We start from the raw sequence: 26,147 nt of genomic DNA, 5'->3' as shown, positions 1-26,147 counted from the left end.
GCCGCCATCTTGGAATTTTTGAAGGCTTTTTTGATAAATATCTTGGCTTTGGAGGCTCAGAAACCAGCGAAAATAGGCTTGCTGGAAAGGGCAAGCTCTGCTCTATTGAACCTGACTGTCAAATTTCAAATTGGTGAAACTAAAAATTTCGTCATTTTTTAAAGGGGAAAAATTTCTTTAAAAATATATATCTGGGCTTGGGAAGCTCAGAAAAGAACAGAACAAAGACTAAATAAGAGAGAAAATTTAGACCTTTTGAACTTGGTAGCCAAATTTGTAAATTGTGAGACGGAAATCCCCCCCACTTTTTTGGGAGGAAAAGGTGCGTCTTATGGTGCGAAAAATACGGTAATTTTAATGAGGATAAATGGAAAGTTCTGCATTCAGGTAGGAAAAGTCATTATAGGATGGAGGAAACTTGTCTTGGCAGTAGTATGTATGAAAAGGATCTAGGGGTCTTAGTGGACCATATGCTGAACATGAATCAGAGGTATGATGCAGCTGCTAAAAACGCAAGGGCAGCTATGATGGTGACAGGTCCCGAGACCAAGTGCTATGAGGAAAGGTTGAAGGAGCTGGGGTATGTTGAGCCTGGAGAGGAGATGACTAAGAGGTGATATGATAACCATGTTCAAGTATCTGAAGGGCTATCTTATAAAGGATGGTACAGATAAGTTCTCTGTTGCCCCAGAAGGTTGGACCAGAACCAACAGGTTAAAATTAAATCAGAAGAGCTTTTGGCTAGACATTAGGAAGAAACTCCTGACAGTTAGAATGGTTCCTCAGTGGAACATGCTTCCTTAGGAGGCTGTGGGCTCTCCTTCTTTAGTGGTTTTTAAACAGATGCTAGATGGCCATTGACAGCAATGCTGATCCTGTGAACTTAGGCAGATCAAGAGAAGAAGGGCAGGAAGGGCTGCATCAGTGATTAGTTCTCGTGGCCTTTTCTTACATACCCAGAGAAATTCTGATCGGCACTTTGGGGTCACTCAGCAATTTTTCTCTACGCCAGTTTAGCCAGGGATTCTGGAGGATTTTTGCCATCTTCTGGGCATGGAACAGGGGGTCACTGTGGGCCGGGGGGAGGTAGTTGTGAATTTCCTGCATTGTGCAGGGGTTTGGACTAGATGACCCTGGAGGTACCTTCCAACTCTATAATTCTATGATTGTAATATTAGTGCAGACTAAAGTAATGCACTCTACATGGGTCTACCCCCTGAAGTCAACTCAGAGACTCCAGCTGGTACAAAATGCTGCACCTTGGTTATTATCAGGAACTAGGCAGAGCATTCTCCAGTCACTTCAGTGGCTGAAAATTAAGCATGGAAAGGTGAGAATATAAGTGTTGCCAGGAGAAACAGAGGAAAGAGTACAGGGAGAGGGATACAGGGAAGTTCTCCCCCCTCCCAGCAACTCATGGGTTTCCTACTGTGTAAGTCACAGTTTTCCCAGGTAAAGGCTGCTGTGGGGAGGAAAGTAGGAAAAGCTGAAAACACGGGGACAGAAAAGGGTTGGTTGGTTGGTTGGTTGGTTGGTAGGAAGGAAGGAAGGAAGGAAGGAAGGAAGGAAGGAAGGAAGGAAGGAAGGAAGGAAGGAAGGAAGGAAGGAAGGAAGGAAGGAAGGAAGGAGAGGAAGTTGGTATTGGGAAATAGTGTATTTGGTTTACTTTTTAATTTTTTTCCCTTGTGCAATCTTCCCCTCTTTGGAGCTAGTCTAGAGCTTATTAAATGCATAAGTATTTCTTATTTGAGAAAAGCAACAGGCAAAATATCCCTTGCACTCAAATTGGTTTTCACCATATCCTCAACAGTACAAGATTACTGTGTTCCCAACCTATACACAGAGTTTCCAAAATAGTTGGCCTGGTAAGTATTTAGTATTGCATTGTAAATTTGAAACTGTCATAAAGGAAGAAATAATAATGGCACTGTTCTTATTAGAGCTTGCTGAAAAATTATAGCTTGCCACTTTATATTTGAGTAGCTATTTCTGCAAAATAACAGACCAAAACTTAAATGTTCAATTAAAGCAGGCAAATACAGTGCCATAAAAGAAGCAGCCCAATGCTCCATCTAACTTCATACTGGAACTAGGAATATGTTCTTCAAAAGTTATTGTTTTCATTTCATTTACTAATTTTTGAAAAGGTCTGATTATTGTTTTCACAGAATTTTTCAAGAAAAGTGTTTGTCAGCGGAAATATTATATATCCACACCATTACTTCCTAAGAAGAAATAAATATAGATTTTGGACAGCATATTTTTAACCAAAAGACATCAACATTTTCAGAGAATCTTACTGCTCCCTCTCTACCAAAGACCCCCCCATCTCACACACACACACATTTCATGTGTGGGATCTAATTTACAGACCCCTGAAGAAGATGCCTCTAGTCATCCTTGTTTCCATTGTGTCTTATGAGGAAAAATACCAGCTTTCCACCAGGTCACCTCAACTGCACCCTTCATTTCATTGTTCTCAAAACTGGAAAGAATCTAGTCCTTCCTTTCTATTAAAGACCTCCATATTTTCAAAATTTTCAATAAAAGACTCCCATATAGGGTTGCCAAGTCCAATTCAAGAAATATGTGGAGACTTTGGGGGTGGAGCCAGGAGACATCGGGGCAGAACCAGGAACAAGGCTGTGACAAGCATAACTGAACTCCAAGGGAGTTCCGGACATCACATTTAAAGGGACCGCACACCTTTTTAAATGTCTTCCTTCCATAGGAAATAATGAAGGATAGGGGCACCTTCTTTTGGGGCTCATAGAATTGGACCCCATGGTCTAATCGTTTTGAAACTTGGGGGATACTTTGGGGAGAGTCACTAGATACTATACTGAAAATTTGGTGCATCTACCTCAAAAAACAGCACCCCCAGAGCCCCCGAAACCTCCAGATCAATTCCCCGTTATACCCTATGAGAATTGATCTCCACATAGAGAATAATGAAGTACTCAGCAGACTCCCCCCCCCCCATTTCTGGCAACACTGAAGGGGGACTGGCCTCTCTACTCACGAGTTGCTGCCAACTTCTTCAAAGTAACACAGACACCCCATCCCAAGAGGAAGCCTTTCAATCAGCGACTGAAGCCTCCAGAGGTAGAAACGTACATGGTCCTCTGGGGGCAGAGCTCCCCCCGCCTCTGCCGGCCAGACTCCCCAAGGAGACGCCTATGGCAGCCGGAGAGGATGCAAGGACTATGAGTCCCAGCATGCACCTCACGAAGGGAGGCCGGACTGGAGCGACTAGCAGGCCGGCGGTGGGCGGGTCTTTGTGACCCGGAGGAAGGGAGAAGCCTAAAGCCTGCAAGGGAAGAAGGCAGGCAGGGAAAGAGACACTGAGCCGTTTCCCACCCCACGGCCTCACCCCGCTTCCACAGTTTTGGAGAGTGGGGGATGAGGCTGCTAATCCAGGGGTCCCCCGGCAGAGCGGGGGGGTTGGGAAGCCTACTCCCATACCAGAGAACCCATTAAGGTGCTACCTCTGTCTCCATTGACAAAAACTAGAACCGGCCTAGAGCTGCTGCTGCTAATGCTAACAGCCTAGCCATCCAAGATTTACCTTTAAGTCACCAGATGTTTTAGGTAGCTAAACTGGTCCAAAGCATGACTCACAAATAAAATTACGCAAAATACAGCAAGCTTTTAAGTACTCTAGAATTCTTCATCAGGTTGGATGTTTGTTATCCCTTTCCCCGCCCCCCCAACTCACAGGGAGCAGGAGAAGGCATTTCAGACAATGAAAGAGAAAGCTACAAGATCCTACCCCCTCATGAGGAAGGACAACAAACATCCAGTGTGATGAAGAGTTCTGGAGATCTTGAAAATTTGCATTCCTGTCTTTCAAGACTGAGAGATTTAAAGTACAATCAGTTTTTAAAAGTCTGTATCAGCATTTCAACACACTCTCAAACTGGAAGAGAGCCAGCAGACACCCCCCGCAAAGTGAAGCCAAACAGACCCAATGGCAAGAGAGCATGGCAAGCACTGGCTGGCAGCAGAATGGGCTCAGAAGCCCAACACAACCAAACTCATACCCCATATCCCCACGTCCACAGTCACTTCCCTCAGGCCACAGAAAACCACAAAACTGGTTTGAGGGAGGGGAAAAAACAGATAACGGAAACTGGGGATGGGGGGGGGAGATTTAGAAAACCAGGCCTCCCACAACAAGTTAACAAAGCAACAGTAAAGGAACCAAGAAAGAGTCCAAAGAGTGGGCACCCTCATGCCCCACCCCCAACTACAAACATCTTCCCTAATTATAGCCCCAAAAGAAAAAATCTAGCTAAGAATAATAATCCAAACGAATCAAGCCAGTTCTTTGTGTTCCAATGTCTGCAGCAGGAGGCCTCCAATTTCCAAGTCTTTCCCAGCTAGTCCACCAGGAAGTTTATATTTCCCTCCAAGACTCCACTAACTCTTCTTTTACAAGAAAGACTGCCTCATTGGCCACGGCCATCTCATTTGATCTCTTTTTTTCCGGGGTCAGAATGGGTAGGGGAACTATCTCACTCTTCTTCCCCCCCCCCCCCCCCCCCCATTTCCCAGGGTGGGAAAAAACCACAAGTAGTAAGCACAGCAGCAAAGGAAATGAACTTTAGAAATTTGAAAGTATCAGGAGTGCCTTTTTTGTTTTGTTTTGGGCATTTTCAAACCAAAACAGAACAGGAAAATCAGAAATATTTGTAAGCATACCCCAAATTGGAGCCTGCATCCAACTGCACAGATCAAAAGAAATAAAGACATAAAGAGGAATTTACAATTTTTGCCAATTTTCCCTGCTCTAACTGCAGCCCACTGAGCCCTTAAAATTTTGTTGCTGGGTGTCTGTAGACTCTTAAGAATACCATCAGAAGAAAAGTAAAGATCTGCACTAAGGTAGAATTAGCAGAAATTGCTACCTCTTTGTACAAAAACTTAAAAGTAAGTTTTCAGAAAGCAAGATTGGATACAGACCTCTGTATCTGAAGTCCACCCATTCCCCCAAGTGATGCTATTAAGAAGGAAGTCAGGTATCTAGCATTGAGAACAGCATAGTACACCAAACTCCTTAGCTTTGCTGAGTATGACAACCGTGCCTCAGGCCTCTGAGGTATTCTCCTTTCCTTATCATATGCAAGGCAGGTCACACAAACATTTGTGTTCAGCTGCTTTTACAAGCAACCAGGCTCTCCTTTAAAGTGGCAAAATGTTTCTTTCATTTGGCTTTTAATTAAGCAGTTTATTGTGGTCATGCTGTTTATGTTTTAATATCTCTTTTAGAGCAAACTGATGACAAGGTAACATTCACTGTGAAAATCCACAGTTGCAATAACATTTTTAATCACCTTGACCTGTGGTGTTTTGTTGTTTATAGCACTTCTGTTTACCATTATGTGTTCACCTAATTCTGGTACAAATGAACCGTACTAGCAAATGAGTCACTTCCTACAGTTCCACACAGTTAAAAAAAAATCTCTCCCCCCCCCCCCCCATTCAGTATACAAGCCTTGTTCAGTGGCAATATTCAGCCCAGAAGGATGTTTCTACTTTTTTGGGGAGGGAGGGGATGCACATCTGAATAGAGAAGTGTACAATTTCCAGAAATTTTGAAATAAAGGAAGGAAAGTTTCCCCCTTTGGGGGGGGGGAGAAACTGAGGGAGAGCACTGAAAGAAATGTAAAATACTCCAAAAAATTACAGGTAAAGTGTGGGAAAAATGTCAGCCACAAGTGACAGAATAGCTGTGCTAGTCTGCTGCAGCAAAAATAATGAATGCATCTGTAAAACAAGAGTAGCTTCCACAACTTTGATTTTGCTCTGATCTGGAAGCCAACCTGGAGGAGATATTAAAATTTTCTGGACATTTTAAAGCCACAGGGTAGGTGAGTGAGGACATTTTTCTGGGTTTTGATAGAAAGAAACAAAAATGTTTGGAAAAATTGACCATGCCAATGGATTTGCTAGCTACATGATACTCCCAAATACCACTGGCTTCAGGTCCTTGCATTTAAATCGATGGTGCGGTCTCATTTGGAGTACTGTGTGCAGTTCTGGTCGCCGCACCTCAAAAAGGATATTATAGCTTTAGAGAAGGTGCAGAGAAGGGCAACTAGAATGATTAAAGGGCTGGAGCACTTTCCCTATGAAGAAAGGTTGAAACGCTTGGGACTCTTTAGCTTGGAGAAACGTCGACTGCGGGGTGACATGATAGAGGTTTACAAGATAATGCATGGAATGGAGAAAGTAGAGAAAGAAGTACTTTTCTCCCTTTCTCACAATACAAGAACTCGTGGGCATTCGATGAAATTGCTGAGCAGACAGGTTAAGACGGATAAAAGGAAGTACTTCTTCACCCAAAGGGTGATTAACATGTGGAATTCACTGCCACAGGAGGTGGTGGCGGCCACAAGTATAGCCACCTTCAAGATGGGTTTAGATAAAAATATGGAGCACAGGTCCATCAGTGGCTATTAGCCACAGTGTATGTGTGTATATAACATTTTTTGCCACTGTGTGACACAGAGTGTTGGACTTGATGGGCCGCTGGCCTGATCCAACATGGCTTCTCTTATGTTCTTATATGTTCTTATGTTTGTGGAGCTTCAGTTCCATAGGACCTATTATACTACATTTTATCTTGTCCTGTCTATATGCAGCCCAGAATCAAATTTGTCACAGCACATTTAATGGGCTTCATTTTTTCTTCATATTCAGAAAAACTTCTTTTTCTTCTCTCAGATGCTGATCCATTTGCAGGGCTTTTTTTTCCGGTAGGAAAAGCCCAGCAGGAACTCATTTGTATATTAGACCACACCCCCTGATGCCAAGCCAGCCAGAAATGCTTTGCTGCTCAATGCATTCCTGCTCAAAAAAAGCCCTGTTCTATGTCTCTTTGCTTTAGCATCCAAGAAAATATGGGCTGGAACTGCATCTAAAGAGGATAATGTTTCTATTTGATTAGCACTTTTTTGTTAGATTGTTTTAATGCTGATGTTTGCAATTATGTTTTGTGTATCAGACTGTACTGGCCTGAAGTTTATCATATTGTACATGAAATATTTTCCTATGACACTTAAAAATTCTTTTACTACAAAAAATATTTATAACTTAGCATATAAAACTATTATTTACTTATGGAATTTAGTATCTTTCATGCTACACATTTTGTTTGTGGGAAACCTTGCCTTTAGAAGCATTTTATTCATTCTAATAGAGAAAATATTTCATTTAAAAAATTCTGTTGGAAAAAAATAGAAAACTTACTTCAAGAGAAAAGGGTGGACTTTAAAAAAATTACATCCATATACAGTCATTTTCATTTGATCCCCTTTCTGGGTTTCCCCCTGCTTTGCTACAAATTTGCCTGAATGATTGCATTCAAAGCAGATTTGGAGGCATGTGGACAGAAAAATGCACAATTTCAAGCTCCTCACTCATCTCAGCACTATTCTACTATTGTCACTGCTTGAGCTCACCATTGAACCTTCCCTGCCAATCAAGAGCTTTCTGTTGGCTTAAAAAAATGGTACTTGCTAGGGTTGAAAGGTTCCCCCACCCCGGTTGCTGGCAGGGGATGCAGGGGTCAGGTTGCCAGATCCAGGCTGGGAAATTCCTGGAGATTTGGGGACAGAGCCTGGAGAGTAGAGGGACATCAGTGGGGTGCAATGCCATAGAGTACACTCTCCAAAGCATCCATCATCTCCAGGGGAACCAATCTCTGTAGTCTGCAGATTCCCGGGGATCCCTAGGTCCCAACTAGAGGCTGGCATCCCTAGTATTGCTATAGCGATAAGCAAGGCTTATCTCTTCCACTCCTCCATGATGTCACGTAGCTGGTGGATGTTAGAGACCTTGCACACCTCCACCTTCCATTTCAGGATGCCCCACAGATGCTCAATAGGGTTTAGGTCCGGAGACATGCTTGGCCAGTCCATCACTTTTACCCTCAGCTTCTTTAGCAAGGCAGTGGTTGAAGGGGTGGGGTGTCAGCCCATCAGTGCTCAGACCATACGCCGCACGCTGCATCAAATTGGTCTGCGGGGCTGTCATCCCAGAAGGAAGCCTCTTCTAAAGATGATGCACAAGAAAGCTCCCAAATGGTTTACTGCAGACTAAGGACATGGATTTCTGGTCCGATGAGACCAAAATAAACTTATTTGGTTCAGATGGTGTCAAGAGTGTGTGGCAGCAACCAGGTAAGAAGTACAAAGACAAGTGTGTCTTGCCTACGGTCAAGCATGGTCGTGGGAATGTCATGGTCTGGGGCTGCATGAGTGCTGCCAGCACTGGGGAGCTACAGTTCATTGAGGTAACCATGAATGCCAACATGTACTGTGACGTACTGAAGCAGAGCATGATCCTCTCCCTTCAGAGACTGGGCCGCAGGGCAGTATTCCAACATGATAACGACCCCAAACACACCTCCAAAATGACCACTGCCTTGCTAAAGATGCTGAGGGTAAAGGTGATGGACTGATCAAGCATGTCTCCATACCTAAACCCTATTGAGCCTCTGTGGGGCATTCTGAAATGGAAGGTGGAGGGTGCGCAAGGTCTCTAACATCCACCAGCTACGTGACATCATCATGGAGGAGTGGAAGACGACTCCAGTGGCAACCTGTGAAGCTCTGGTGAACTCTATGCCCATGAGGGTTAAGGCAGTGCTGGAAAATAATGGTGGCCACACAAAATATTGACACTTTGTGCCCCATTTGGACATTATCACTTAGGGGTGTACTCACTTTTGTTGCCAGCAGTTTAGACATTAATGACTGTGTGTTGCGTAATTCTAAGGGGACAGCATATTTACACTATTATACAAGCTGTAGACTCACTACTTTACATTGTAGCCAAGTGTCATTTCTTCATTGTTTTCACATGAAAAGATATACTTAAATATTTACGAAATGTGAGGGGGTGTACTCACTTCTGTGACATAATGTATGTCCTTCATAAGAGTGCTATAACACAAATACATGCAGGACTGGAATTCTATCAGGAGCTCCTTTGAATATTAAGCCGCACACCCCTGATGTAGCCAATCCTGCAAAAGCTTACAAAAAGGAGCCTTGTAAGCTCTTGGGAGGACTGCCTACATCAGCGGTGTGTGGCCTGATATGCAAAGGAGCACCTGCTAGAATTCCACCCCTAAATACATGTTACATTCTTTTTGATTCATAACAGGTACACAGTAAAAGTATCATGCAAATAGACCTCATGAATGAGGTTCAGATGAACATTTTCCACACATGAATATATACTATGTTATGATACAACTTTCCCTTTCCTTTCTTTAGGGTCAGTCCAAAGCAGATTTCCTCCTAATTAGCACTAGAACACTTCATTATTTTAGGACGATTTTATTTGCAACTTCTGTGTCAATTTTTCTGCTTTAAATAAAAAGTTATAGGAGCACTTGCATAACCTGCCAAGCCAGTACTGCATACCATTTGTAAAACACCTCATTAAAATATCTTCCTTTATTAGGAAAAATATAACTGTAGAAACATTGGCCATTATGATGGCAGCAAACAAGTGCATACCATCAAATATTTTTAGCTATTTGGGGACAGAAATTTTAGAAAAACAGGTTGCTTATCTGTAACTGATGATCTTTTGAGTGGTCATCTGTGTATTCACACTGTTGGGATCAGACAGCGCCTGCACAGACTCCAACAGTGATTCTAAATCTCTAGGTGAGGAATTTTGTGCCCAGCTACTGGGCATGTCTGGGAACTCCATCGTGCATATCCAAAGGCCATACATTTAAAATGTGGCCCTCTTTAGGCATTGGGTACTCTAATGCGGGCCCCCCTGTGCCAGAAGGTTGGAGACCCCTGCAGTAGACCATTGGCATGTTCATGCATGGCAGTTCTTGGATTTGTTTTGTGCATTATGATGTGATGACTTTTAAGGAGAATAAAATGCTGAAATAAATGTGGGATGGATTAAGATGAGCATGTAATGCTGTAAACTACAGGAGTTAATGTCTCAGCAGTGCCATGTGGAGACTTTGCTAAGTGTTCACTGAGTGCTCCATGTGGAGATTTTGCTCAGTGTAAACTACAGGAGTTAATGTCTCAGCAGTGCCATGTGAAGACTTTGCTGAGTGATCTTGTCAGTTTCTTCTGACTGCTGAAGGACCCAGAAAAAATTGCAACTAGGTCGACAGCAAAGGGGAAGGAAGGGCAGGTAATGTGAATGCACAGATGACCACTCGAAGATCATCAGTTACAGGTAGGCAACCTGTTTATTTTCTTTGTGGTCTCTGTGCTCCACATTGTTGGGAGAATAGCAATCTGAGTCCTACCTTAAGGTGGGTGCTGGCATGAGTTAGTCTCAGCTGGATTGAAGGACTATATGCCCCACATTGGCTTGGTAATGCTGTCGAACATCAAGGGCATAGTGTGTCACAAAGGTGTATGGTGGGAGCCACTCGGTGGGAAGGGTGGGATATAAATCCCAGATAGATAGATAGATAGATAGATAGATAGATAGATAGATAGATAGATAGATAGATAGATAGATAGATAGATAGATAGATAGATAGATAGATAGATAGATAGATAAAATGGTGTAGCCCAGGTGGCTGCCTTGCAGATTTCAAGTAAAAGAACACATCTCAGGAAGGCAGCAGAAGTGGCAATAGCTCTGGTAGAATGAGTTTTTAGTGAGCCTGGAAGATGCTTCTTAGCTAGGAGGTAGCAGAGTTTGATTGTCTCAATCAATCACTTAGAGAGTCTAGGATGACAATTTAAAGCCTTGATGGTGCCCCACATAAGTGATGAAAAGATGAGAGGATTTCTGGAAGGACCGAGTGCTATGTAGGTAGACCGATAATGCTCTGTGTACATCTAGGGAATGTAGTCTACGTTCCTTGTCTGTGGTTGGACTGGGGGAAAAGTCAGGAGACTCACTTCTGACTGTAGATGGAATTCAGAGACTACTTTGGAAAGAAAATAAATATCTGGGGTCAATGACACCCCTACCGCTGTGAAGTGCAGGTATCAGGGATCAGCTCGTTAGGCTATGAGTTCACTAACCCGCTTTGCAGAGGTAATAGCCACCAGGAAAGCCATTTTCCATTATAAAAGATGCAGATCACACACTGGTATGTGTTCAGATGGTTTTCTTGTAAGCATGTTCAGAACCAATGACATGTCCCATGCTAGGGTTGGGTGTTGGGACAGGAAGGTACATGTGAAAAAGACCTCTGAAGACTCTTTTACTGTCTGGGCAGGAGAAAACCAAAACTCCATGGCTAAGGTCATGGTGCACTGAAATAGCAGCTAGGTAGACTTCGAGTGAGGAGTGATTAAATTCTTTCTCCACCAAAGATAGGAGAAAGGAGAAGACCTCAGATAAAGGGGCCTTACAAGGTAATGAGGCATAGTCTGAGAGGAAGGAGTGAAATTTCTCCCACTTTGTCATATAAGATTGTCTAGTGGAGGGTTTTCTGCTGTTTTTCAATACTTCCAAATTCACAGTGTAAAGGAACCTATAGGATCAGCCAAGTTGTCAGTTTCAAGTGTGGAACACTGTGGTAGAGAACAGCCCCTCCATGACTGAGAAGGGGGTTCAGGACCAGTGGAAACTAGTGGTATCGACATTGACTGAGGTGTAGGAGAATTGAGAATCAGGGTTGATGGGGCCACCAAGCGGCCAGTAGTTTGCACCTTGGATGTTCTCTTTGAATCTTGCTGAGAACCCACATGATGAGTGGGATTGGAGGAAAGAGGTACAGAAACTGGTCTGTCCATAGGAGAAGAAACAAGGATTGTGGATCTGTGCCACCTCGGGAGCAAAATTGTGGGCATTTCTTGTTCTCCCATGTGGCAAAGACATCTATTGATGGGAATTCCCATAAGTGGAAAATTGTGGTCAAGTATAGGCTGTTGAGTTCCCACTCGTGGACAATTGCACCTCTATGACTCAAGAAGTCTGCATGGTTGTTGAAGTCTCCTGGGAGATGTACTGTGGATAGGTTGATGCCATGGTTTATGACCATTCCCAGAGAGTGATCGCCAAAGAACACAGTTTCCTGGATACTGTGCCACCCTGTCCGTTGATGTAGCTGAGGCCCATGGAATTGTCTGTCAAAATGGTTACAACTTTGATCCAAATTGAGGAACAAGTGAAGAGCGAATTGAAGCAGCTTCCGGAAGTTGATGTGGGAGTTGTGGTGTCAGTGGTCCCAAATCGCACCTAAAGACTTGTCCTAGATATGTGCCCCCCAGCCCCACAGAGATGCATCTGTGGTGAGCATCGATGTCAGTACTAGGGGATGGAATGGGGTCCCTTCCAGGAGGTTTTGGTCTACATTCCCCAACTGAGGGAGTATAGGATGTGGTCCAGTATTTGAAGTATCATGTGCTGTGAGTGTCCTTTTGGCTTGAAATGAGTGGGAAACCAAAGCTGTAATGGTTTCATTCTCAGTTTGGCAAACTGAATGACTGAAGTAGTGGTAGCCATCAGACCTAAAAGGCGTTGTATAATATGGGCTGAGCTGCACAAGCTGACTGGATATTTTGGACTAACTGTCGAATAGTCAGAGCCCTGGCAGGTGGAAGGAAGGCCCTCACTATTATTTGGCCCCAATGAACTGAACCTTCTGAGAAAATTGTAGATTGGATTTTTTGAGGTTAACTTGTAGACCAAGGTCTGATAAGAGAGAGAGAGTCACTTGAATGTCGCGAGTGAGCTGCAGTTCAAAGTTGACATCAGAAGCCAATTGAGGCACCTGGTATTTTTGGTCATTGTGTGACAGAGTGTTGGACTGGATGGGCCACTGGCCTGATCCAGCATGGCTTCTCTTATGTTCTCATATGTTCTTATGTCTATGAAGCAGAAGATAATCAGGGCTTGTAGAAAGAGATAGGCAGCCGCCACTACCATTGTTTTGGTGAACAAGGTGCTAGAGATTCCAAAGGGTAAGGTAGTGTATTGGTAGTGGTGGTCTCCAACCGCAAATCTTAGGTAGGGTCTGTGGTTGTGATGGATGCTGAGGTGGAAATATGCATCCTGGAGATCTATTGTCACCATCCAATAGCCTTTGTGGAGTAGGGATAGGATCTGTGCCAATGTAACCTTGTGGAACTTCTTCGGCAAAATGAAATCATTTAGAGCTCTGAGATCCATGATAGGTCTGAAGCCTCCATCTTTTTTGGGTACCATGAAGTATTGGGAATAGAATCCTTGACCCTGTTTGGTAATGGGAACATGCTCCACTGCTCCGTTCTTTAGAAGGGGCAGTACTTCTTTCTGAAGAACCGCTGATGGATGAGTGATGACTACTTGAGGTAGAGGTGGTAATGAATGGAACTCAATTGCATAGCCCATGTCAAAAATAGATATAACCCATCTGTCAGTAATGATCATTTGCCAGGATGGTTAGTAGGGATGCAGACAGGTCGTGGATGACTGGTGGTCCAACTCAGAGGGAGTTAAAAACTTTCTCACTCATTTTATGGGAGTGAGAGCTGATTCCAATAAAGAAGTGCAGAGGTGAGCCCCGCTCGGTTCTTACAGGTTTGCTTCCCAAATTTAAGGCAATGGGGCACGTGTCTATGCAATGCCCCCCTCCCCCAAGGCACAGGAGACAAAGTGAGTGCCTGTCAGTGGGAGTAAGTTTGCTCCTGCAGCAGGAACAACACTTGAAACACCCCCATATAAGCCATAGGCCCAGTGGTAGTGGGGGGGGGAGGATACTACTTGGAAGAAGAGGATACTAGTAGGAGCTATAACACTATGAACAACTATAAACTACAGACTACTAAGCTAAATTTTTAAAGAGTTAACTAGAAGGAAACAATACACTGACAGGAGCTGAAGAGAAGAGGTTCTCTCACACGTGGAGTCAGAAGAGAACTGGCGGGATCCTGGCACCCCACCTTTGGACAAACATGGTGGAGTTCCCAGGTATGCCCAGTGGCTGGGCATGAAAATCCTTGCCTAGAGCTTTAGAATCACCATCAGTGTTGGTGCAGGCACTGTCCGATCCCAACAGTGTGAAGCGCAGAGACCACAAAAAAAATTGTACCAATAATTATTAAAGAGAGAGAGATTACACAGGAGAAAGAAAATACCAATTTCTGCTGTGCTGTTACTCACCTCAGAATGCACAGACACACTTTGCCTCCTGATGTTAACCGGCAAAATCCAAATCTCTGTTTACTTTCAATGTCAGTAAGTACAAAGGTGAAATGCTGCCCAACTTGAGACACCCTAGAAAAGACAAACTATATTACTTTAAAAAACTAGTATATAACTATACATAAAATTAGTTCTTAGATTACTTGGGAAAAAACTGGAAATAGGTTTGTAGGATTATCTGTTTTTCCCAAAATCTAAAAAGAATACTAGATTTCCTAGTAAAATCAGGGAAGATGAAATATTATAAATAGTCATTTGTCTGCGGATGTAGCATCGGAAAAAATTCTCTATTTTATCTAGGCTGTAATCATAATCTCAGTTCTAATGACAATTATTCCGTAATTCTATGTCTCCGTGGCACAAATTGTAGTGATGCATAATCATTATTCCTTTCATAGAGGTACTCTGCAAAGAACCCATTCTTATGGTAAGGGAAACCAAAATAATTCTGGAGTCTCCTCTGCATCTGGAAACATAAAACTTTATATACACCCAAAACATATATGAATACAGTCAAGCAAACAATAGACATTTATTAACCAAAGGCCATTACAGACTCAGTATACACCGAGGGCAAATAAGGTCAAACAACAACCAACATCAACAGAATACAAGAAAAAAAGAAAATTACAAACATACTCGTCCGTGTTTAACAAACAACTCAGATATTACTGCAGTGGTTCTTACATGTTGTGCCCAACAAACGAAGACTGTCAAAACAAGACAAAGGTATCCTCCCAGGATCTAGAACAGGGGTGGCCAGACTTGCTTAACATAAGAGCCTCACAGAATAAATGTCAGATGTTTGAGAGCTGCAAGACAGGAAAAAAGGAAGGCAAATAGATGGGAGAGGGGAGAAGAAAGCAACTTTAGCATGAAATGCTGCCTCCAAGCTGCTGATTTACTTGGATTGGAGAAATGATTTAAAGAAAGAAATGCCTTCTCCAAGCTGGCTGATGGGGTGGGGGGTGGGGGGCTTTGAGAGCCACACAATATGCATGAAAGAGCCACATGTGGCTCCTGAGCCACAGTTTGGCCACCCCTGATCTAGCATAACCCTGCCACTCATCTATCCCATTGGTTCCCCAATGCCTGGCTACAAGTATCTTTTGGGTCTGGTCTTGTCTAACTGGTTATCTAGATGCCTTCCAAGTAACTGCACTCTCTGGCCTCTTGCACACACCTGACTGCTTCTTCCCTCCAGGTCATTCCTCCTGTATTCTGCTATCACAGTTGCTTTCAAGTGCTGGTGTCAATTCAGTTATCAACATTCTGAACTCCTGGCTGACAGTTTCCTTCCCCACCTCTGCTAAGATTTTTATGCTAGGAGTAAACCTGCCAGTTCTCCAGGACCAGGTTGGGGTTCCCCAATTTTGCAGGCTCCTTCCTGTCACCAGCCAGCTGGCCAGCAGGAGGAAGCCCATCCCCAACAGCCATAATGTGTCTTTACATTTCAGCAGGACATTTTCAAAGAAGGTTGCAAACTGTGTTTCAGAATGTATGTGTGCCTTTAAATCTCAGCAGGATGAAAGCTGCAAGGCGTGAGGCCAGCAGGTATGACCCTTGTGGCTCTTCCAGGTTAGTGTGTGAGACAGGAAGAGAGCACAGTCCTTCTATTTTGCATTTGTTTCAAAAGTCGTGTGTGCATGTAGTAAAATAGTAAATAATTGACTCATTATGGGATGGAGGAAAACTCCACCCCCCTGGATTGCTCTCTTACTTTCATTTTTCTTAAGACGTTGTTTGAAATAAAGTAGATTGTTACACTGAGCAACTCCCATGAGTAAAATGATTAATGAGAGAGAGTGAGAGTAAAATGTGGGCCTGCAAACTGTTTGTGTTTGGGATAGGATTCATTGCTTATTTTGCCTGCTTTATGAGTGTGTGTGTGTGTGTCAAAGCCATGCTTGGAAATGCTACTAAAGCTTGACAAGGGACTTGTGGGGATATGACAAATTACACTGTAATTTAGTGGAAGTACAGCTGCTGGGCACTCCTTGAAAGCAAAAAAGAGGAGGAGGAAATGAAGACTGTATGCCAGTGAATTGCACTGCTGTATTTTTATTTATTTACTAGGAATAAGGTCTGTTGAAGAGAAAAATACAACGGGCTCTAGAAAGAGGCTCTGGGCAAGTGCCCCCCCTTGCTGTCTTTCCACCCACCCAAGTGAAGGCATTCACTCCCCCTCCCCACTTCAAAGGGAGCTGATCTTTGCCATTTGGAGAGCAGTTGTAATTCTGAATGATCTCCAGTCCTTACCTGGAGATTGGCAAGAGTGGTTCCAAAGAGGAAATAGCTGATTTGGAGGGTGCAGTATATCACACTGTACCTGTCTGAGATCCCACCCCTCCTCAAACACCACCCTCTCCACGCTCCATCTCTTAAATCTCCAGGAATGTCCTAACCTAAAGTTGGCAACCCTATCTCCTTCCCTTAATCTGCCCCTCTGACTTCAGCTTTCCATTGCCTCCCCCCCTCCCTGCAGCCTCCACCTAAGGAAAGGACAGCCTCTCTCCACAGTGTTGGGGACCAGAGAAGCTTACATTATTCTCCTCTCGTCCCTTTTGATCTGAACAACAACCCTGTGGGGCAGGTTAGGCTGGAAGTCTGTGACTGGCCCCCAAATTTCCCAGTCAGCTTTGACAGCAATAACCTGGATCTGGCAGGCCCTGCTCAGAAGCCACAACTCCTATACCCTTCTCAAACTTCACCACAGACTCTCCAGGAATTTCCCACCAACCTGGAACTGGCAGCCATAGTTAGGACTGGCCCCAATGAGTTCTCCCTCAGAGTCCTTTAGTGATGCCTTTCAGACCAACACTCTCCCTGATGACGTTGTTGGTCTTAAGCACAGAACTTCAAATCTGTCTCTGTCTCTCGCTTTCCCTCCTATCTCTCTCTCGGTATCTGTCCTGCTGGTACAGGACACCATTTTTCCCCATTTGGAGAAGGATAGGGAGGAGTCCTCAGCCAATCAAGGGAGTCCTCAGTTAATTGAGAGATATCCCTCCCTCAGCCAATCGTAAGAAGGCTTTCTTTATGGCTCTTTCCCTCCTCCTCCATCCCTCAGCCAGTCAGGGGAAGGCTTTCTTTCTCTCCTCTGCAAAGCAAAAGGTGGCTTCACCAATGAAAGAGTAGTAGGGAGAGTCATATACTGCCAGAGCCAAGGTTGGTTGCCTTTGACTGACAGAAGCAGTTTGGCTGGCTAGCAACAGCCACTCAGGCAGGAGAGAGGAGCGGAGTCAACCAATAAGTTCTCCCACAAAGGCCAAAATAGGACTTGAAAGGGCTTCCCCCTACCACCTTTTACTGTGAGAACAAGCATGGTTGCTTTTTACTGAAAGAAGCAAGGTTAGTTGCCTAGCAGCAGCCACTGCCTTGCAGTTTCCCCAGAGGGCCAATCCTGATCTGTCCTGGGGCCAGCAGTGGGTGGGGGAGAGCAGAGTCAGCCAATGCACACAAAAGCAGTTGATTGATAGTTTGACAGGCCAAAAAATGATGCAACACAGTCCCCCCCCCCAACCCCAACCAATCAGGTTGCTCAGTTTTGCCAAGACAAAAGGGATTTTATCACATTATAGATTTATTTTAGGGAATGAGAAAGTCTCCAGGATCCACCCTCAAAGTCCCAGGTATTTCCTGAGCTAGACCTAGGAATCCTAGCTAGGAGAAATGGAGAATATTTGACTCTGTTCTCCAACTAGGACTGCCAACCTCCAGGTGGGGCCTAGAGATCTCCTAGAATTACAGCTAAACAACAGATGACAAAGATCAGTTTCCATGGAAAAAAACCCACATGCACAGGAGTTGGATAAATCTGATGTGTTTCTGGTCTTTTGGGACCTACACCAAATCTGTAGTGCCATGGAAGGCTGAACTACACTCTATGATTGATGAGGAAAATCAAAATGTTTCTATTTAGACTTAAAATGCACATCTTTACTAGGGTGATTCTCCCTTTTCATGACAACAAATAATCCCAAATGAACACAAGTCTTGGGAGACAGTCTATTCAAAAGAGGAAGTGGGAGGGGGGAAAGAAAATAGTTTTGAGAAGAACAAAAGATGTTAGCTATGCTGCTGAAGCACAAACTGAATTAGATTACATTATGTGTACCATAATGTTTTAATTGTTGTTTCATGTCTTTGTATGTATTTTAGCTCTGATTTCAATTATTTTTATGATTTTTGGTTGGTTTTGATATATGATTTTATTATGTATGTTTCAATCTGTCGGCTGCCTTGGTGGCCCTTGTGAACCAAAAAGGCAAGATACAAATTTCATTAAATAAGTAAAATTACTGTATTTCAAATTCATTTTTTCCAGCAAAACCACCTCCTTCTTGTCTGAGCCAAATGCAAATGTTAACATACATGCTTGAGCATATACTCCATGCTTTATTTCTTTGTATATATGCAGTGCCTGTGATACATGTTTCTATACCATTTCAATAGAAATAATAAATCATTAAACACTGAAGAATATGTATAAACACCCATAATGGTACAGACAACAAAAAACTCCTCAAGGTCACTTTAATATATTGCATTAATAAACACAGTTTTAAGTACATATATAAACAACAGGGGAACACTCTTCAGACAGTGAATTAGATAGGGAATATTTATACTGTTCCACTCGTTATCAAGGCATAATTTAAAACTTGGAGGCCAGACTGTTAAGAGCTACCTCTCCTTAGTTATGAAAATGCACATTATCAGTATCAAATATAAGTTACTTTTGCTTACCCTTGCAAGAACACATCTTCCCTCTGATTTATAAGAGGCTGTTTCATCAGCTAGGAATGTGGAGTCATTCTTATGATACAAAGTTCACACATAAAAGTTATGGGTGTGTTTAAGCACCCATGCACTGATGCTTTATTGCACTATGTATAATGAAGGCAAGAACTGAGGTCACTTAATAAATTAGTGCCTTTAGTTAATGTTTAAGAGATGTGTATTTCAGAGCTTAATAAGATGATGAATGCACGGAGAAGGTGAGTACAGGGTTTTGCTTTGTTTTTCTCTTAGACAGTGGCATGCATCCAACCATACAGTTTTGCTTCCAACCATACAGCACTCAAGTCTTTGGAAGAGGGAGCAGTGATATTCACCAGTTCTATCCCTTCATGCAAGATGAAGCTCACCTCATGCCCAGGCTCCCCAGTACATGTGCACAAGATATAGCTTGCTTGCATTCAAGCCCTCCCCCACAGCACACACCTGTAAGACTAAGCTCATCTCATGCACGCCTCCCTAGAACACTTACAAGAGAAAGCTTGCCTCATGCATGTGCTTCCCTAGCACACACAGGCAATGCAAAGCATGTCTTGTGTGCACCACCCCCAAGTGTGCAAGACGAAATAATAGAATCACATCCCTAAAAATCAGTGTGTTTTCAAAGGGTCAAAGCTACAGTCTTGACTACATAATTTTCTTTCTTTTAATGCTGTCTTAGAAAGATTGAATTGTATTACAGTATTCATCTAAATTCTCATAAAATACAACATATGTATTTCATGACGTAGGATATCTCACCTAATTTAATTTATGCAATGCTTATAATCAAGACTGATTTATACTTTAAATTCTCTTCATGTTCCATTTACCACAATCCAGTCCAAGAACTATTTGCCTATAAACTTAAATTCAAAGGATATTATAGCATTGGAGAAAGTCCAGAGAAGGGCAACTAGAATGATTAAAGGGCTGGAGCACTTTCCCTATGAAGAAAGGTTGAAACGCTTGGGACTCTTTAGCTTGGAGAAACGTCGACTGTGGGGTGACATGATAGAGGTTTACAAGATAATGCATGGGATGGAGAAAGTAGAGAAAGAAGTACTTTTCTCCCTTTCTCACAATACAAGAACTCCTGGGCATTCGATGAAATTGCTGAGCAGACAGGTTAAAACGGATAAAAGGAAGTACTTCTTCACCCAAAGGGTGATTAACATGTGGAATTCACTGCCACAGGAGGTGGTGGCGGCCACAAGTATAGCCACCTTCAAGAAGGGTTTAGATAAAAATATGGAGCACAGGTCCATCAGTGGCTATTAGCCACAGTGTATGTGTGAATATAAAATTTTTTGCCACTGTGTGACACAGAGTGTTGGACTTGATGGGCCGTTGGCCTGATCCAACATGGCTTCTCTTATGTTCTTATGTATCCTCCACTATTCAGTGGAAATTTCTACTCTAAATAGATGTGTGTGTAAATTGCCTATGGAGATAGTGAGTTGTTTGGTTTTAGTATCACAATCTGTTATTTATGCATGATGCATCTAGGCTATCCAACTCTTCCACTTGGCTTTTAATAGAAAATTATATAGCAATTGTGTTGTACCACAAAAATGAACCTGAAAAGTATAAAAAAAAAACCCTTTCAATTGAGTTAATTAGAGAGTCTCATGCCAGCAATTGGATACTGCTTATCTTCACATGTTCTTATGTTAATATACATGTTCTATCCCCAAATATGTTGCTTCAGGTAATTTTCATACCAAGTCTGCATGGCAGGGTCCTACGCTATCTCAGCTAAGCAGTTCAAATAATCATTTGCAGATATTTAATTAATTCCTAACCACTGGATGGCAGCAAGAGAATCGCATAAGCTTTCACTGCCCCAAGTAGTCTTCACTATTATCTTACAATTAAGGTTAGATTCTGCAGCTGAGACAAAAATTGCTTAACTACTTTATGGAAAACACTGCTTACGTCTGCCTAGGGTTATATCCTATGAACACTTAGTTGTGAGCAACAGTCACTGAAACTGAATAATTTCAGAGTAAATTTACATAATATCAAGTTGCACTCATGTACATCAAAAGATTTTCTGTAGATGTGTATCTTAAAACATGTTAAACTAGTTCAATCTCAGATAAACTCCAAAGCAATATTTTAGACTTAACAGGGAAACCATGGACTGCTGCTAGATGATCATGCCTGAAAGTTCTTGGTCCCACACACTCCCTCTATCCTCACCTCATCAGGCAAATTAAAGACTTCCACAGCAAGCTGAAGAATACACAGGATGTATTTCCTCTACAAGCCGTAGAATAAACCATAGATTGCTATTCTGGTTATCAATGAAAAACACAAACCCAGAAATCTGGATTAGGCATGTGCATTCAGATCTACACGAGCCAAAACTCTACCTGAAAAATACCTCACCAGTATTTATTTGGGGGGGCCGGGGGGGGTAGATTTCAACATCTCAAATGTATCTGGGTTTTCTTCAGGAGCAGGAACAAAAATCCCACAAATATACAGTTATTACCAGATAGATCTAAAAACAGCAGAGAGGCCAGAGTGGGAAGGCCAGGATATAAACCAGAGGAAATAAATAAAAAATAAAGTGCTGCAAGTCTAAAGGGACTGCAGAAGACAGCACGAGGATGAGTTCTGCCAGTGGGGATTGGCTGTTCCTGCTGGATTGGCTTGGGGCTGGCTTCTCCTGCAGAAGAAGCCAGCCCCAGGATCTGCTGTGCCACTGAGAACAGATTGCTCCCCTCAGGCTGGGCTTTGCTCTGGTTTCTTCTGCAGCCCAGGGCACCGCAGTTTAAACTAGACTGCAGGAAAAGCTAGCCCAGCCAGGATCAGCTGTACCCAGAGGGAGCAGGTTGTTCCCCACTAGCTCAGCTTTGCATTAGCTTTTTTTTTTAACTAACATTTTTTTCCTCGGGTCTATTGTATTTGGAAAAAAATCATGATTTCCAGAAATCCCAGATCTGAATACTGATTTTGGGATCTGGGATTTTTTGGAAACCCTTCCAAATAGTCTTGAACTGAAAAATACCAGTTAAAATATATTGCACACCTCTAGTCTGGATATAACAAACTTCATTTGCCCCACTAACCTGCGGCAGTGGGGGGGGAGGAGCCAAAGGATTCCCTAGGCTTGGTCATGGAGTGGAAAACCACAGTGTGCCATTACATTAAAAAAATGATGGAGAGTCTTTTGGCACCTTTAAGATGAACAGATTTATTATGGCATGTTTCACTGATGGGGAATAAGACTTCAGCTTGCTTCATCAGATACATGAAGCAATACATCAAATACATCAATGCCTTGTATCCAAAGAGACCCCTTCATAGAGTGGATCTTGTGAAGCAGGACTTCCCCTTTCCCCCTCTCATTGCAGCCCACTAAGCCCACCAAAATTTTGTTCCTGGGAGTCAGTGGAACCTCAGTAACAGCAGAGGGGCAAAGAGCAACTAGAATGCGCGAAGACAGCAGGAACGGGCAGAAATAATTTCACCCTTTTCCAATCAAAAATGCCCTTTAGAACTACATGGCTGAATACAAGTCAGTATTCACTGAGCAGAAAAATCACAATCATCCAATGATTTATTTATTTGATTTGATTTATATCCCGCCCTCCCCGCCGAAGCAGGCTGAGGGTGGCTGTGGCTCACAAAAGCTGTGGCTCACAAAAGCTTATGATATTGGGATCACTGTGGCTCACAAAAGCTTATGCAACAATAAATCTGTTGGCCTTTAAGCTGCTACAAGGCTGTCTGTTGTTTCACAACCCTGTTTTGCACTATTCTCACTACTTTTATTTATTTGTGTATGAGACCCAGGCCCAGGTCCTCCTGGGTTATTACTGCAAAAGATGGATGGGAGAGTGAAAGGTGGCAAGTCTCCATGCTTCTCACCAGCTGGCCAGTTGTGAGAAGCAGAAAGACCCCACCTACCAGCCCCGCCTTCTTTCCCCTCAGTGAGCAGGACAGGAGAGTGAGAGGCAGCAGACTGTTTTGGCGGCTTGCTCAATATTCCTGGGCCTGCAGCAGGTGGGGGGGCAGGAGAGTCAGCCAATGGGAGGCCAGAGACGGTGACAGACATTTTATGAGCCAATAGTTCATGCAAGAAAAGTTCCAACCAATGAGGATGCTTGATTTACCATCACCACAAGGAAATTATGTATAAAGGATGCTCCGAACAAGCAAGTAGCATCTAAGAAGCATTCCTCCTCTCATATAAAACAGAATGCCTCTGCTAAAACTGTTCGTGGTTCTTGCTGCTATTGAAAATACTTGCATTAATAGTCATTAGGAATTTTCTAAAATATCTACTGCCCAAATAATCAGATGCAAACATATCTGTGCCTACATATTCTAGCACACACATGTCTTCTTCACAGTCATCGCCACTGAAATAAGCAGTAGTGGCAGAAATTAACGTAAGAGCAGCCCTGCTGGGTCAGACTAGTGGTCCATCTAGACCTGCATCCTACCTCACACAGTGGCCAACCAGTTCCTCTGGAGGTCCAACAACAGGGTATAGAGTGCAATGCTTTCCCTTGATGTTGCCTCCTGGTGCTGGTATTCAGAGGTTTGCTGTCTCTGAATGTGGAGGCTCTCTTTAGTCACCGTAGCCAGTGAAAGACTTATCCTCCATGAATCTGTTGAATTCCATTTTAAAACCACCTATGCCTTTGGCCATCACTGCATCCTCTAGCTACAAGAATGAAGGAATTCTCAGTTGGGTTTTTTTAATAGTCTAATACTGAACAAACAACAGAGGTTGGAAAACAGTAGAATGCGCCTTCAGCTGCTGATAAAAAGCTTAAGTACCTAAGGTTCCCTGTCTAAGGAAGAGGTACTATAGGATTTTAACTACAAACTTATGTCAAATACCAAACTATAAATCCATCCTTCTAACCATGTTTTATCTACTATAAGCTATGCACTGTATTTCCAGTTGGCAGGACATAGCTATTTTATTTATTAATTTACAGAATTTATACCCCACCTTTCTGACTATGTCAGGACCACCAAGGTAACTACCAAATTAAAAACATACATAATAAAAGCATGTCTTTAAAACCATCATTCAAACAATTAAAACCACGTTAAAATGCACATACATAAAAACAATTTAAAACAGGGCAGTAAGGAGAGATCACAGAGGGAATGCAAAACAAAAGAAAAAAGTCTTCACCCACTGGCAGAAGATGGCAACAGAAGGAGACAGGTGAGTCTCTCTGGAGAGAAAGTTCCAGGGTTTCAGTGCCACAACTAAAAAAAAGCCATCTCCCAGACTGGCACTGACCAAATATCAGAAGGTGAGGCGCACCCAAAGCGAGGTCTCATTATTTGACTGTAAGAATCAGTAGATTTATAAGGGAGTTGGCAACCTTTCAAGTATGTTGGTCGCAAGCCATGTAAAGCTTTAAAGTCAAGACCAGAACCTTGAACTGTGTCTGGAGAACCAGTGTAGATAGGCCCATACTGGACTGATATATTCCCCACAACCTACATCAGTTAACATCCTGGCTACAGCATTCTGCACCAACTGAAGTTTGTGAACACTATGATCAGTCTTCTGATGCATAATGCATTAATATCCCAGGTATACTAAGCACTGTTCAAGGCAGAGGCAATCATGGCCTCCCCTGCTCTGCTCTATTCTGCTTAGCTCTACCAGCATTTATAGTCAGGCTTGGGGAGGGGGGGGGAGCTTTGGGCAGGGCCCCCCCCAACTCAGCTCCCTCAAGGGCCTCTGCTGCAGTCTCCTCCCTCCCCATGATTGAAATCATGCTGGAGATGCGGCAGGAGCAGGCCCTAGCCTCCACATGCAATTTAAAGGCACACAAAATTACACATGGAGACCGGGGCCTGTTCCTGCTGCTTCTCTGGTGCGATTTCAATTGTGGGGAGGGATGAGGCCACCAAGCTGCAGTAGGGGCTGTGAGCTGCCCCCTCCTTCCCCCCTGTGAAAGCTAAGAGGGTGGGGGCTGCAGGTGGGGTGCTGAGGATCAGCCGCTAGCCTCTCACATAATTTAAAAGGCCCGTCAATCAGTTGATCAGTTGGTCCTTTCAATGGTGTGGGAGGGGCAGTGGCTGCTACTGGGCACTCCTCCCTCATGATTTAAATTGCCCAGGGGGGGAGGGGGCAGCACCCACCCTCTTAGCTTTCACCCCCACAGCCCCTCAGGAGGAGAAGGAAGCAACAGCAGTTGGGGAGGGAGGGCTGTTTAAAATGTGTAGGGGGGGCAGCAGGAGCAGCCGCTGGCCCCTGTGGGGGGAGGGGATGGCTAAGTGCCCCCCAACTATTGTTCATGCCCCCCGATGTCAGAAATCCTGGCTACGGGACTGTTTACAATCCATCATAGCTGCTTTACTCATCCATCCAATTTCCTTGTTGTTTCGATTTGTAGCTATACAGAATTTGGACTTTTTCCCCATTCACTAAAATGTTTAACTGGCACCTCTTAGGGATTTGTATGTAGTTATTTTGTTCTGTAATTGTTTTATAACTTGTATTCGATTTTAAAATTTTGTATGTTCTAATAATGTTGTAACCCATCCTTAGCATGCTGCAGAGGAAAGGTGGGCTAGAAATCAAATGAAATAAATAAATACATTTATATATTTGTCTATTAATAGTATGCATCAAAAATTCAGTACACTGATGAGATTATAACGGCATTTCTACAGTGTGGAAATCTCTTCTTAATGTTTGAGACTATGACCTGACACAACAATTAATGAGGTACTCTTTGAAATAAATGTTTAGGAACCCTATCATTTTCCTAACCAAAATATTTTAACATTGGGCAAACTTACAGGAAAGCTCAGAGGTTTGCAACATTAATTATGTGTGTATGTATATTAATTTTGTTTATCTAAAAGAAAAAAAATAAGGCATACCTTGCAATGTCAAATGGAAAGCAGAATTTAGGTATACTCTGGAGTACTTCCTGTAAGTGGAAAATAAAAACGTTACTTATAATAAGTTACATTAGTCTTCTGTACTACTGCTTTGTTTACTTTTTAAAATAAAAAAATCAAACAATATCTGACTGCAAAATATCTCTATATAAATATAGCATACGTTCCTGGATTGAAATAATTGATTATTAAAAAGGAATTAAGTTTGTACTTTGGCAGATTGCAAAGACAATGCCATAGAAACCCCAGGAGGGAAAGGCCTGGCCTGAAGGGTATTAACACCCTATACATCCCCGCTGGGATTCCCTTCAACAAGGCCATATGGA

The 26,147-nt window shown here is 43.0% G+C and overlaps 1 protein-coding gene across 1 annotated transcript in view; it reads right to left on the bottom strand.

Annotated features, from left to right (window-relative positions):
* DENND1B (DENN domain containing 1B) overlaps window positions 1-26,147 on the bottom strand; it is a 272,657-nt gene that overhangs the window by 150,537 nt on the left and 95,973 nt on the right. The window contains exons 4-5 of the mRNA XM_060232357.1: window positions 25,801-25,850; window positions 14,101-14,214 (exon numbers count right to left, since the gene is read on the bottom strand). Of these exons, the coding sequence (XP_060088340.1) occupies window positions 14,101-14,214; window positions 25,801-25,850 (164 nt within the window). The remainder of the gene's footprint in view (window positions 1-14,100; window positions 14,215-25,800; window positions 25,851-26,147) is intronic.

The sequence above is a fragment of the Heteronotia binoei genome, chromosome 2, assembly GCF_032191835.1.
Source record: "Heteronotia binoei isolate CCM8104 ecotype False Entrance Well chromosome 2, APGP_CSIRO_Hbin_v1, whole genome shotgun sequence".
In the NCBI taxonomy this organism is placed as follows: Eukaryota; Metazoa; Chordata; class Lepidosauria; order Squamata; family Gekkonidae; genus Heteronotia; species Heteronotia binoei.
Note: the sequence above shows the minus strand (reverse complement) of the source record. Positions and strands in the feature narration are given on the sequence as shown.